Source organism: Phaenicophaeus curvirostris, chromosome 11 (assembly GCF_032191515.1).
Source record: "Phaenicophaeus curvirostris isolate KB17595 chromosome 11, BPBGC_Pcur_1.0, whole genome shotgun sequence".
Classification (NCBI taxonomy): Eukaryota; Metazoa; Chordata; class Aves; order Cuculiformes; family Cuculidae; genus Phaenicophaeus; species Phaenicophaeus curvirostris.
This window is the reverse complement of record NC_091402.1, coordinates 18419181-18433581: the sequence shown is the minus strand read 5'-3', so window position 1 is coordinate 18433581 and position 14401 is coordinate 18419181. Positions and strand designations below refer to the sequence as shown.

The following is a 14401-nucleotide window of genomic DNA, read 5'->3' as shown; positions in this document are numbered from 1 at the left end:
AAAGAGGCAACAGATAAAACGTTTAAGAAATACTTTCTCACAGTGGAAGGCAGTTCTGGAACAGGAGGTACAGGGCCTCTTTGAAATTTTTCTTCCATGGATACATGATAGGCTTTCAAAGCTCGATCGACTCTACCATAAAACAGTCAGAAGTGCAGAGAAGAGCAAATGGTATATTAAAAATAATGCTAATGTTTTAATTGATGCAATCATTTTTTTCATGCTTACCAAGTCTTTGATCACTAAAAGGTAAGGCGGCCTTTGTGTACCCTGTCTTCCCTTATATAAAGAGCCAGATATATGTCGACCACAACTGCAATACATAAATGCCTTGGTTCACCTCATCCAATTGCCCAGGGCACCTGCCAGGATTATATCTTACCTCTCCTCAAACAACTACAACAGATCTTGTCCAACGGTATTATGAAAAAAACCCCAGAAATAATAAAAAAGCGCAGAACAAAGCTCCCAAAGCTGTTTATTTTAAGGCCAGCTCTTTTTTACTGCCGGGGATTATAAATTGCTAAATAACTATAAGGAAAATTTAAATGGTTAACGCGCGCATGTCCTGCTGACCTTACACATTAAAACATTTCAGTCCATCCTTCTGCAATACATTCTGTACATATCGTGCAAAAAGTATTTCAGCCTTATCTCAATATAACTCAGCTAAAAACTCCCACGTGGAAGCAGACTGCCAATTTCAGGTATACACTCAAATCATTACTTCGTGGGTCCTTATTTAAAATACAGCTCACATAATACAAAAACATAATAGAACCGATGTTCCAGCAGAATATTCTCTGCTTGTCGGATGGCTGGTCAGTAGTACAGAACGGTTCGGGTTGGAAGGGACCTTAAATATCATTCAGTTCCAACCCCCCGCCACATGCAGTGACACTTTCCACTAGGCCAAATGCCATTATTTTTTCTCAGACATCAAATGTGCAAGGTTTCTTTCATTTGAATTTCAACATTTCTTGAATGACATAAAACTCACAGTAACTGAATAAGCATCTTTCCTTGTTCGTTGCATCTTCGGTATGTCAATATTTTATTCTGTAACGGTGACGTATCAGATGTGACTGACGAAGGTAAAACAGTGGGAAGAAAACAAGTTGTCAAAGCCTTTTTATTGGAAGGTGCTCGATCCGAGTGTGCCATCCTTGGTATTTGATTTCACTGTAAAGATAAAGCTGCAGCAAGTTTTGAAATATGAGATGCTAGAATTCTACTGAAAGGCAGTCTTTAAAAGAAAAGAAATAAAATCATAGAGTCATCAGCACATATTCGTAGCTTCAACACAACGTCGAGCAAATGGGAGCAAAACTATGATAAATTATTGTTTAGACACTACACCACTGTTAAGAGACAAAAGAAGTGCAACAAGTTACGAAGAAAGCATTTATATAAAAACCTCACCCTATTCTTCTTTTCATGTTTCTCAAAGAAAAAGAAAATTAAGCTTACTTTCTATCTGTGAAGTAGTCATTATTAGTTCTGTTCCATTCATGGAAAGGTTAAGAAACAGCATGCTCATCTTGTAAAAAGCAGTGTAAAACCAGAGACTCTTCAGAAACAACTTAGCAATAGTGAAAGTCTTGTGATCAACTTAACAGGCTGTTTGAGAACTCCGTCATGCATATAAACATAATATTTTATTTAAAAATAATACTTTAATGTAGCTGAGGGGATGTGGCTAAACCCCTGGGTCTCGCATGCAGATGCCCAGTTAAAAGAAGGCTGGGATGGGTAGGGGATTCATGTGAAGCAGCTGGGAGTTTTGGCTGCAAGTACAGCTGGGGGTAGCTGAGCAGTGCAAGAGGAAAGCAGAAGCAGGTATGAGATTGAAATAGAAATCCCAGTTTGGGGGTGGGATGAAGATGTGGAGCAGGTATTTGGGTAACCACAACTGAAGATACTTGGCAACCAAAGTTTAATAACTACTTTGCATAAAAACAGAACAATAGGGAGAAAGAAAAAAAAAAAAGGAGAAAATAAAAAAAAAAAAGACCTACTGTGTGACTGAGCTCAAGTTCACTAGAAGACTGTCCTAGAGCGACTTAAATCTTCCTTGTGGCTGAGCACGGCTATCCCAACAGCCTCGCAGTAGGGTTCCCTTGGAAACACGACGCTCAAACTCAAAATAAGCAGAGCAGAAAGCCAAAGCCACTTCCTAAACTAACGCCATGTCTCAGAACTGAACTAATACACAGAGTGGTGGAGACATCAAAAGAAATAAAGCTCAGAAAAAGAGAGCCAAGGCAGATTTGGGTTAAATTTTAAATCTTGTTTGTGGCTACACCCACAACCAGACTAAAGTTCCCTTGGACACACAACACACAAACTCACAACTGCAATTCCACAGGTCCTCACAGCAGAGCAGAAAGGCGAAGCCACCTCTTAAATTAGTCCAAAACCTGATTTAAACGTGGGGTGGTGGAAGCATCAAATGAAATGAAACTCGGCTGAAGGGAGCCGAGATAGAAGTAGGTTTTTCCCAGCGCACCTGCAGCCTCACGGGATCCAAGGATCCAGCGTTGGGGGTGCGGGGCAAAGAGCAGGGACCCCGGCAACCCCGGCCCCAGCTCCCCCGGTGCCCTGGACGGGAGGGAGGAGGGTGTCCCCGGAGGAGAGGGCGAGGGAGGGAGGGGTTTAATAGGCAGGAGGAGGAGGTGCTCAGGGATGTGGTTTAGTAGTGGACAGGGAAGGTTGGACTCGCTGATCCAAGGTCTTTTCCAACCTAGTGATTCTATGATTCTATCTCGAAGGTCTTTTCCAAGCTGGTGATTTTATAATTAACCACAGCCCTTCCCAGCTCCCAGGTGGCTTTCACAACACCGTTAACTCCCCAGCCAGGTGTTCAACAGCATCTTGGGTTGCAGAGAGAACCGCTCCTTTGAATCATAGAATGGTTTGGGTCGGAAGAGATGTCACAGCCCATCCAGTCCCACCCCTGCCATGGGCAGGGAAATCTCCCAGCGGATCAGGCTGCTCCAAGCCCCATCCAACCTGGCCTTGAACATCTCCAGAGATGGGGCAGCCCACAGCTTCCCTAGGCAACCTGCGCGAGTGCCTCACAGGAAAACATTTCTTCCTGAAATCTCATCTCAATCTCCCCTCCTTCAGCTGAAAACCATTCCCCCTCCTCCTATGTCTGCACTCCCTGATAAAGAGCCCCTCCCCAGCTTTCCTGGAGCCCCTGGAAGTATTGGATAGAAGATGAAGCCCTTGCAAGGGAGCTGTGCTTGCCTGGATCCCTGCCTGAGGGAACAGCACAAGATGTGCCAGGGAGGTTTAGGCTGGATATTAGGAAAAGGTTCTTTCCCCAGAGGGTGGTGGAGCACTGGAACAGCTCCCTAAGGAGTCACAGTGCCAAGCCTGACAATATTCAAGAAGCATTTGGGCAATGTACTTGGACACAGGGTGTTAATTTTGGGGTTGTCCGATGCAGGGACTGTAGCCGGAGTCAATGATCCTTGTGGGTCCTTCCCAACTCAGGTCATTCTGTGATCTCAGTGCTCATTCAAGGCCTGTTTATTCACAGAAAGGGTGCTTGCTGCGCCTTGTACTATCCAGGCGGCTAATACATTCCTAATATGCATTACATAAAAAATGCAAGCCAACAAAACAAAAAAAAAAACCAAAAAGAGTCTTGGAAAAACGCTACCTTAGATTTCCAAGTCTGCCAGTGGCTCCGTGCAGCCAGCAAAGGTCAGTGAGTGCCTCTGCTCCAGAATCTGCCTGAACAAAGCAAATAAAACCTCCTCGTTCCAGATCACAGCAAGAAGGCTTAAGAAGTTGTAACACCCTCATGTGCCAGATTGCTGAGCTTCCACGTTTTATAGAAGTATAAATGGAAATGTAAACAATTTCCTGGTATTTCCTATGCACTTGCCCACGTTTGACAGAGACTTTAAATCCCAATTTCCTATCTGTGCGTGTGAGAGATGGAGAGAATTTCAGACCCATTTTTCCAAGTTCTGGGCTTCCACATTTCCACAGCCCAGGACAGCTCGGTTTGAAGCTTCAACCTAGAGGTGAAATGGTTTCTCCTAAACAGAAAACAGACCCAAATCCTCTCTTAGAGGAGACCCAATCACCCTGTGCCATGAACCAGCAGGTAACAGGTGTCTGCCAAGAGAACGGAGACCCTGTTTTCATGAGGAGTCACCTGGAAAAGGCAACGGGCAATGGGTAGAAGCTGCACCTGAGAAGATTCCTGCTTTTCCCCCAGGTGAACAGTTAAAAGTTGGAATAATGTCCCCAGGGAAGAGGCGGATTCGGGTGCCCGGGACGCTTTCAAGCGCTGGGCTCTCATTTCAACCGTCACCTATAAAGGCTGGACCAGATAACCCACGAGGTCCCTTCCAACCCGCTCCTCCGCGATCCCATCCCGCGGTTTGCCCCGGGACACCCACCCCCTTTGCCCAGGGCCGTTCGCCGGCGGGACGCGAGGGCTCTTCCCAGGGCTCCTTCGCCGAGGGAGCGAACCCCGCGGTGCGGAGGGGACCTCCCTGTCCCCGCGCGGGGCTCGGCGGGCAGAGACCGGCGCCCGAGAGAGCGGGGAGAGCGGCAAAGCGCGGCGGAGGCGCCGCCGAGGTCGCGGGGAGGCGACAGCGGCGCCTCAAGCGCCTCAAGCCCCGCGCTACGAGCCCCACGCGGCCCGCCCCGCCCTGCCCCGCGCGCCGAGACCCGCGCGCTTCCCGCCCAGCCCCGTGCGCCGAGCTCCGGCCTCATAGAATCAGCAGGTTGGAAGAGACCCACCGGATCATCGAGTCCAACCATTCCCATCAAACACTAACCCATGTCCCTCAGCGCCTCGTCCACCCGTGCCTTAAACCCCTCCAGGGAAGGTGACTCAACCCCCTCCCTGGGCAGCCTCTGCCAGTGCCCAATGACCCTTTCTGTGAACAATTTTTTCCTAATGTCCAGCCTGAACCTCCCCTGGTGGAGCTTGAGGCCATTCCCTCTCCTCCTGTCCCCTGTCCCTTGGGAGAAGAGCCCAGCTCCCTCCTCTCCACAACCTCCTTTCAGGTAGTTGTAGAGAGCAATGAGGTCTCCCCTCAGCCTCCTCTTCTCCAGGCTGAACACCCCCAGCTCTCTCAGCCGCTCCTCTTGTTCTCCAGCCCCTTCACCAGCTTTGTTGCTCTTCTCTGGACTCGCTCCAGAGCCTCAACATCCTTCTTGTGGTGAGGGGCCCAGAACTGAACACAGGATTCAAGGAGCGGCCTCACCAGTGCCAAGTACAGAGGGAGAATAACCTCCCTGGACCTGCTGGTCACGCCGTTTCTGATCCAAGCCAAGCTGCCATTGGCCTCCTTGGCCACCTGGGCCCCTGCTGGCTCATGTTCAGTCGCTGTCAACCAACACCCCCAGGTCCCTCTCCTCCAGGCACTTTCCAGCCAGACTTCTCCTAGTCTGGAGCTGCTCAGGGTTCTTGTGCCCCAAGTGCAGGACCTCGAGCGCCGAGCTCCGCGCGCGCCCCGCCCGCCCAGACCCGCGCGCGCGTCACGCGCCCCCCAGCCCCACGTGCACGCGCCGCTCGCCCCGCCCCGCTCGCTGCGTCACCTCCCCCCCGTCCCCCCCTTTTCCCCCTCCCCCCTCCCCGTTTCCGGTGTTGCCGGGCGGAAGCGCGCGGGCGGCTCCATGTGGCGGCGGCTCCGTTCCGCCCTGCAGCGGCTCCGCGCCGCGCCCGCCGCGATGGAGCGGGCCGTGGTGCGCTGCGTGCCCGGCGAGCCCAAGCTGAGCGTGCGGCTCGTGCTCCCGGACGGCAGCACCCGGCACCTGCAGCGCGACCAGGAGGAGCCGCTGGGCCGGGCGCTCGCCCGCATCGCCGCCAGCGCCGCCCGGGGCCCCGGCAAGGCGGGCAAGAAGAGCAAGAAGGCGCGGGGCGGCCCGGCGGGGGAGGGCGCGGCGGCCCCGGCGGCCCCGGCCGTGCGGCTGTTCGGCGCCGGCGGGGAGGCGGTGTGCGAGGAGACGCCGAACGCGCTGGCGTGGCGGGACGGGGCGGTGCTGCAGGTGGGCGACGCGCGGTACCGCGTGGAGCGCAACCCGCCCGCGCTGACCGAGCTGCGGCTGCCGCGCTCGCTGCTCGCCGGCTTCCCCGTGTGCCCCGCGCTCAGCGCCGAGTTCGCGGCGCCCCGGCACTGCCTGTTCCGCTGGTACCGCGAGCGCCGGGAGCCCGCGGCCGACGGCGGCGCCGTCTGGGTGGAGGCGGCGGCCGAGCGCGTGTTCACGCCGGGCGCGGCGCTGGTCGGGCTGCGGCTGAAGCTGCGCTGCACGCCCGGGGACGCGGCCCGGCGCTTCGGGGCCCCCCGCGAGGTGGAGAGCGGCGGCCCCGTGGAGGCGGGGCCCGGGCCCTGCACCTTCGACCCGCGGCACCTCCTCACCGCCCGGCCGTGCGGGGAGGGCGCCGTGCGCGCCGTGTCCTACAACATCCTGGCCGACGCCTACGCGCAGACCGAGTTCTCCCGCAGCGTCCTCTACCCGTACTGCGCGCCCCACGCCCTCCAGCTCGACTACCGGCAGAACCTCCTCCAGAAGGAGCTGGCGGGCTACGGCGCCGACCTCGTGTGCCTGCAAGAAGTCGACAGGTCGGTCTTCGCCGACAGCTTGGCCCCCGCCCTGGACGCTTTCGGGCTCGAAGGGCTCTTCAGGATCAAGGAGAAGCAGCACGAAGGCCTGGCCACGTTCTACCGCAGGGACAAGTTCGGCCTCCTCAGCCGGCACGACGTGGCCTTCGGAGAGGCCCTGGTCTCCGACCCGCTGCACCAGGAGCTGCGGGAGAAGCTGGCCAAGTACCCCTTGGTGCGGGAGAAGGTGCTGCAGAGATCCTCCGTGCTGCAGGTACCGGGGTTTTTGTGCGTTTCCCCTCCTTGGCCTCTCCCGTTAGAATCATAGAATCACCAGGTTGGAAGAGACCCACCGGATCATCAAGTCCAACCATTCCTATCAGTCACTAACCCATGCCCCTCAGCGCCTCGTCCACCCATTCCTTAAACCCCTCCAGGGAAGGTGACTCAACCACCTCCCTGGGCAGCCTCTGCCAGTGCCCAATGACCCTTTCTGTGAAGATTTTTTTCCTGATGTCCAGCCTGAACCTCCCCTGGCAGAGCTTGAGGCCATTCCCTCTCATCCTGTCCCCTGTCACTTGGGAGAAGAGCCCAGCTCCCTCCTCTCCACAACCTCCTTTCAGGGAGTTGTAGAGAGCAATGAGGTCTCCTCTCAGCCTCCTCTTCTCCAGGCTAAACAAACAGCAGGAGAAGGGTGAGAAAGGATTAACAGGTTGAAACGATGACACGACAGTAGTAGGTCCCCCATTAACTGGGGAAATTAAGAGAGCAGAAGAGCAATTCAGGAACGAGAACATAACATCAAGATTTTTCAGAACTGGACTTAACAACATTTGTTAAAAAAAATAAAAATTACGTTCTTCGTTTTAAGATAGAGACAGCTGCTGAGATTCTGGTCCAGGTATCAATGGTAGCATAGGCTGCCAAGTTAAATCAGGTATAAATGGGATTAAGTTAATTTGGCTTGCTCTAATAATGCCACTTTACAAAGTGACAGTAGGGAGAGAAATTAAGTTGGACAGGTTTGCAAGCTTGTTGGTGCCAGGGGTTCCCGGCAGAGCTGTCCTGCCAATACAGACATGTAAGATCTGGGGCTGTGTCAGGAATTTCAGAAACACTCATTAGAAGTAGTTCCCTACTTGTGGACTGAGTAGCACTAAGGACTTCTCCTTGGTAACCAAAATCCTATTGTTTGTATGCTGAGACCAGAGATACAGCTCCAATTCTGTTGTAGAGGTGGAAGATGGAAAGTAAAGTAGTTAAGAATGGTACAGTATTAGTAACAACTTATGAAAAAATATGGAATGAATTGAAGGAAAAAATACTGGTAAGCTGGACACTTACAGACAGAAGAACATTTGTCAAATACCTGGATACAGTGGTTATACCAGCGATACATTAGCTGGAATCCAGTCCTTATGTAGGGGAGAGACTCAACTTAGGAGCTGTACGGTTCATTAGAAGCATCAGATTCTTTGAGCTGGCTGTAAAGGCATAAGCTGGCTATTGCAGTTTCAAAAATGCATAATCTTTCTATTTAATCCTTCCAAAGACTGCTTTTTCTCTTGAAGGTTTCAGTTCTTCAGTCTGCAACTGATCCTTCCAGGAAGATCTGTGTAGCTAATACCCACCTATACTGGCATCCAAAAGGTAATTTTGTCACGTTCCTGTATGTGGGATAACCGGGTGTGTGAAGGCTTTTATCCTTCCTAGGGAGAATAGATTTCCCCCCATTCTTTTGCAGCTATAGCCTTTTCTTTTGAAACAGTTTCCTGCCTTGCTTATCTACATGAATCAAGCCAGACTACTATGTCTGTTTGTTTCTTTTCCTTAGAGTAAGATTGTTCTAGTGTGCCTGGGAGTCCGTGGAAGGCAGCTGAAACGGAGAGAGGTCACGTTACACACACAGAGTAGAGCATGATATACAGATGGTTTTGCCTGTGCTCATGGCTTCCCAGTTCTGTTGTATCTAAAGGAGTTATAGTGGGCTGTTGCCAGAAGGGCAATCAAATTTGGCTGTAGAAGCTTTTAGAAGAGATACTTCTCTTTTTAATTAGTGTTCTTTTGGTTCTGTGCTTTTTAGGAACAATATTGGGATGGCTGCAACAAAACAGAAAGCTGCTATAACATGGACATTTAAAGTTCTTGCATATGCAAGTTTAAGTTAAAACATTGTCTGTCTCTCTAAAACTTTCATAGTCACAAACATCAAAGGCTTCTTTATTTATGAAGACTATTCTAAAATGCAGTGCTGAGAACTTAAAACGAGATTGCTGTTTCAGAGCTATGCATGACGCGTGCTTAAATGAGCAACTTGGAAAATTCTTCCAGTGCTACTGTGAAGTGTTTCAACTAATGCGCTTTTATATTTGTAGGTGGGAACATCCGCCTCATCCAAATCGCCGTAGCCTTGACTCACATCAAGCACGTAGCGTGGGACTTGTATCCTGGTATACCAGTCATCTTCTGTGGAGATTTTAACAGCACACCATCGTCTGGAACTTACAGTTTTATTAAAAGTGGTGGCATTGCTGAAGATCATGAAGACTGGGTCTCTAATGGCGAAGAAGAAAGGTGCAATATGCCTCTAAGCCATCCTTTCAAACTGCTTAGTGCTTGCGGAGAACCTGCTTACACAAACTATGTTGGTGGGTTCCATGGATGTCTGGACTACATTTTCATTGATAAAAACTCTCTAGAGGTTGAACAGGTCATTCCATTGCCAAGTCATGAAGATGTAACAGCCTATCAGGCCTTGCCAAGTGTTATACATCCCTCTGATCACATAGCACTAGTATGTGACTTGAAGTGGAAATAGGTCGGCTCTTGCATGGTGCTTTTGGGGGTTTTCAAACACATTTAATGTATGGCTGGGGAACTGAGGTTGCACCTGGGCTTGTATGCTCCTAAAATGGAAGTCAGAACAGCCACTGAGAAGATGGTGTTTAATGGTTCTACTGAAAGTTACCATGTTGTTCAGAATATTTGCATGACAACTTTTCCATTACATTTTTATATGGTAATAGGGAAAAAATATTTAAGATGGGAGGGTGGTTAGAATGGGATTATCATAAACCTTTTTACTGGTGTTTTTAAAGGATTAAGAATTATTTTCTTAAAGATATAAATTGGGTTAAAGTCATGTAAGACAGTGTACAAATTTAACCCTGCTTAATTCAGAACCAAATGCAGAACCTGGAAGCAAATGGATGGGAGGGAGCTTTTTAACATTGTAACCTGTTTTCAGGTAGGAGGAGATACAGAAGAGCTAATGTGGTGCATTAGCCTAAATCTGTGCCTAAATCCTAAAAAAGAAACACAAGTGACTTGCAGATGTTTACCACAATTGTTTTGATTTGTTCCTCTGTTGGACACAAAGAAGACCTCAATGTATAACAGTGGATTTTAGTCACCTTTTTTTTCCTTTTAGATAGAGTAGTCTTCCCTGTTTTGTAGGAGATAACTCAGAAAAAAGATGTTTCCCTACCTCCATATCTTCATTGAATGTGCTATAGGGTGTTGAGTCATTCAACAGGATTCTTTCCCTGCATCATTAGTCCATATGAATGGAAAAGCATTTGAAAACCATTTCACTACATCTCCCTCTGTCACCTAATAAAGTTCCCTTTTCAACTGTCTGTCACTGTTCACAAATGATTTTTTTCTAGTTGTCTTTCATGGCAAACCAACTCTCTGCACTCTGGACTTGCACACCAACGCAGGGAGAGCGTAGGTTAGAGCTGGGATTCACTAAATACTTTGGCCAAGTCCTTGATCAGTTACTCTTCTTTTATAACTCTACTTAAGAAGTAAAGTCTTGCTCAATCTTGCATGTAAATTGAAGGTGATGGCTGTACTCTCCAAGACCACAAAGTTGATATAAATGTATCAGTGATCCATATAACTAAACTTCCAATATGGAAGAGTGAAAAGAAAATCTTGCAGGGGGTCGGGAAGCTGTAACCTTATATCTGGGCAAATAATATGTACTAATTTAGTAAGGGAGGGGAAAGCTTACATTGAGGCAGCTCTTGAATAACTTTCAGTGTTCCAGATCTGCCAGCTCTTTAAAAACTGAGGGTAAAAAAACCCAAACTCAAATAATACAGGCTGGTAGACTGGCAAGAGAATGTCCCAGTCTATCACTTAGAGTAGTAAAAGTGCAATTGTTAAATTTGGAAGTGAAATCACATCACGTACCCAGGCTAACTGAGCTTCCCTTATAACTTTAGAAAACCTTTTAAAGTACCTATTCCTTAGGATTGGGTTACTTTGTCTTAATTTCCAGCATCCGAACATTGAAAATCCGCATCTTCATAGTGCCAGAAGATGGAGCTGTGGAGAGAACGAGCTTGCTTGGCATTCTGCCTCCTTTCCAAGAATCATAGAATCACCACGTTGGAAGAGACCCACCGGATCATCAAGTCCAGCCATTCCTATCAAAAAAAGAGCAGGTCCCTCATTCCTCTCTCTCTGCCGACCGAGGAGCAGGAGAGCACAGCAAAACCGGCACCTGCAGGAAACAGGCGGTAAAGGCAAAGCAGGGCACTGGAGCAGGCCTGGTAAAATCAGATGAGCCATGCACAGGGCAGATAATCCTTTCAGATCTAAAGGAGAAAACGCAACCCCCCGAGCTGGTGCTGAAGGTTCCCCAGTCAAAGCATTCCTGGTTCAATTAGTGAAATGCAGCAGCACGGGCTGGCTGCCATCAGTAGCCACAAGTCAGGAACCGAGCAGGCCTTTCTGCAGGGAGAATGCAGCACTAGAGCTTAGGTTAGGAAAAAAATCACAATTCAAGAGAACGAAGGCTTTTTGGAGGGGTGAAGGCAACTATTCAGTACAGCTCTGGCTCCTACCCCACATACTCCAAGCTCTATTTACCTTTACATGAGATAACATATAATGCTTCTTACTCCACGTAAGGTGATTTTGGCTTCCCATATGCATCTGGACTTGCCCAGCAATTAATCACTCTCTAAATCACCTCTACAACTCAGGTTTGTAGAAGCCCCGTTAAACATGTCTCCATTTTATTTCATAAACCTAAACTCCTGTGTTCCCCTCCCAGCAACTGGAACGCTCCATATCCTTCACATCTTTTCAAGTGTCCATGGGATTGGTTTTGGTTATTTTTTTTGCACTACTCTACTTTCCCAGACCAGCCATTAAGGAAAAACAGAATATTTCACTTGGCTTTCAATTTAATCTACTTCCCCATCTCTGATGCAGTAAACTCCACAGCCAGCCCTGCTCCAGCACCTGCTCTGACAAGATGCTGTCTCAGGAAGGAGTTTCTCCTTTCACATTAGCTCCTGCTGTGGCTAAACTTGCCACTCACAAGAACATCTCCAGAACTAAGCAGCAAAGCCTGGCCTTCTGGAGGTAACAGATATCGGCTAGGTGAAAAATTGGATTTACACTGCCTTTACACTACTGTGTTTATGTAAGATTAGCATACAAATTATCAGCCTCTTAACTAATGAAGAGGTTGTAGAATTTATCCTCCAAGTTCCTGTAATCCAAAAAGAGAGAAGAGAGAGGGATGAAATGTTTCATCTCCTTTTGGTCTGTTTAAGAAAGTGTCACTGCCCCAGCTAATGCATTTACTGACAGCCACATTAATGGAATATGACACGGATTTCAACACCACATGTGATCTTAGTACTAAAAGAGATTAGGCAGCATAATAAAAACCCTCATCAGTACTAAGTTTGTTCTTGACTAACAGATGAGCACTAGCTATTATACAAAAGCAGCACTAACTCCAAAGGAAAAAGCAAGCCAGTAGGAATTCAGGTCATAGCAATAGCCAGCAAGAATATGCACGACAAACTACTTCACGCTTGCCATCCAGACACGAGGCAGCTTTCTGAGCACACGCACCAGCCTCAGGGACTGCTGCCTAAAGGCAGGAACATGTCACCTAGAGTGCACCTTGAAAGTGTTCAGAGAATTCAGAACACTTGATGAGATCCCAACAACACGAGGGAAAGTTGATTTACTTCTGTCAATTGTGACTTTATTCCACAGACCATCAGGTGTCTTGTCTTTTCCACAGCTTAATATTACGATTAATAAACTGTGTGACAGAGACCTTGCTTCCAAGATTACGACCTTACAGCACTCGGCGATCAAGTGTGATCTTATCTATTTACAGAAAAACTGTAGCACACTACAGTTCCTCTCTACGCGCTGATTAACACTACAGTGACTACCCAGTTACACACCCTAGAATTTTATTGACTTGGTCTTACTACACCTCAACCCCCTGTGCAGATCCAGTCACTCTTACAAGAGGTTCATCTTTATTACTTTCCGACTTTGATTTTGTGAGATTACTCGTTTTACTGCAAAATGACAACCTACTGGTACACAAAGTGAAGCACGGTGACTCTTTGAAATAGGAACTTTACACATGCTGTAACTCAGAATTGTAGTGGCTAAACACAGCTCATCTAAAGCAGAGGATTTAACTACTTAAAAGCATCTGAAATAATTAAACCAATGGAATCCTCATCTCTAGAAAACAGAAATTTTCCTTTAAAATCATCAGCCTCATTTGTTTCTAAGTATATATTATGGTTGGACTAGATGATCCAGTGGGTCTCTTCCAACCTGGTTATTCTATGATTCTATGTGCTTTTTATTTAAAGCCTATTTCTAACTTTGCCTTAGAAGAGGAGACGGCATTTAATTTGTCACAAGCATTGTTTCATTTTAACCTCTTGGCACTATACCAACACAATCCTTATCACAGACCAGCTGCCTTTTTTAAACAAGGTGTTCCTTTTAAGGATTATTTCAAGGAACTTCACTGCTAGAAATAAGCATATTAACAGCTTCTGATTCAATGCATGGATATACCTACTTCAGTTAACATGTAATTAGCTATTCATTAAAGGTGCAAGCACAACCCTACTCACCTTACACTTCCTCCTGGGTTTCTGTTACACAGTGAAGAGAGTTAATGACGGCATTCAAGAGCTCTGGAATTTTCTCTGGTTAGTTGTGTTCACAGTAACAGTCCTTCCTGGAAACTTAAACCTCAGCTGCAGCTTCTGAAGTTGCTCTTAATCTAAACTACCTTAAGTTCACCAGACCTTGTCACTGAGATTTCTCATAGCAAGGATAACAAGACCTGCACTAGAAATAACAGAGGAGCTTAGCCTGAAAAAGCAGTGAAATCATGCTTTGGGTTCCTAAAGATGTACCATTAATAGAGCAGTTGGAAGATTAAGTCATGTTTGTATCCATACAGCAGAGTCAACAGAAAAACAGATTTTAAAATATGCATTAGTGGCAGACTCAAAAAGAAATTAATTTAATTATATTGAACTATAGAGGCATAAGGAGGAGAAACACAAAAGCAAACAAAAGCAGTTGCATAAAGCTGATTTTTGGGGGTGGCTATCACCGTTAATCCAGTACTGACTAAATCCCTGTACAAACATGGAAGTTAACTTCCCCACTAGCCACCAGCAGAACTGGCGATGCTACAGCCCACGTTGGTTTTCAAATGCAGATACAACTACGAAACAGACATGCGTGCTTTTCAGACAGTTCGTATTTGTTTTATTACGATCTTTGTAACTGTTAGTATTTTCATATCTGGACATCTTAAAAGGAATTTTAGATTTACAACTTCAAAAGACACTTACAGAACCATAATCAATCTTGATGACAGCTACTCTACTGCACTGTATACAACTTCGTTGCCCTCCTTCCACGTCCTGCTCTACGAGGCTCCAAACAAGTGAAAAACTGAGACTGATGTTCACATTCAAGCTGTAGGAAAGCTCACTAAATAGAAAAAGAACAAGTGATAA

General features: G+C 47.4%; 2 protein-coding genes across 2 annotated transcripts in view; one reads left to right on the top strand and one right to left on the bottom strand.

Annotated features, from left to right (window-relative positions):
- The window catches only part of DNAH12 (dynein axonemal heavy chain 12), a 52878-nt gene extending 51662 nt beyond the window's left edge, over nt 1-1216 (bottom strand). The window contains exons 1-2 of the mRNA XM_069865583.1: nt 1001-1216; nt 42-132 (exon numbers count right to left, since the gene is read on the bottom strand). Coding sequence (XP_069721684.1) covers nt 42-132; nt 1001-1164 — 255 coding nt within the window. The 5' untranslated portion in view covers nt 1165-1216. The remainder of the gene's footprint in view (nt 1-41; nt 133-1000) is intronic.
- Nucleotides 1217-5643: 4427 nt separating this feature from the next.
- PDE12 (phosphodiesterase 12) lies at nt 5644-10213 on the top strand. The gene is made up of 3 exons (XM_069865802.1): nt 5644-6849; nt 8147-8225; nt 8951-10213. Exons 1-3 carry the CDS (start codon nt 5650-5652, stop codon nt 9391-9393), a joined length of 1722 nt encoding a protein of 573 aa, XP_069721903.1. The 5' UTR covers nt 5644-5649; the 3' UTR covers nt 9394-10213.
- Nucleotides 10214-14401: the final 4188 nt, after the last annotated feature.

Excerpts from the sequence above, each read along its gene's own strand:
- PDE12 (XM_069865802.1), top strand. The coding sequence starts at position 5,650 with ATGTGGCGGCGGCTCCGTTCCGCCCTGCAGCGGCTCCGCGCCGCGCCC. Across the intron at positions 6,850-8,146 it reads AGAGATCCTCCGTGCTGCAG|GTTTCAGTTCTTCAGTCTGC; the intron begins GTACCGGGGTTT and ends TTTCTCTTGAAG. Across the intron at positions 8,226-8,950 it reads CCTATACTGGCATCCAAAAG|GTGGGAACATCCGCCTCATC; the intron begins GTAATTTTGTCA and ends TTATATTTGTAG.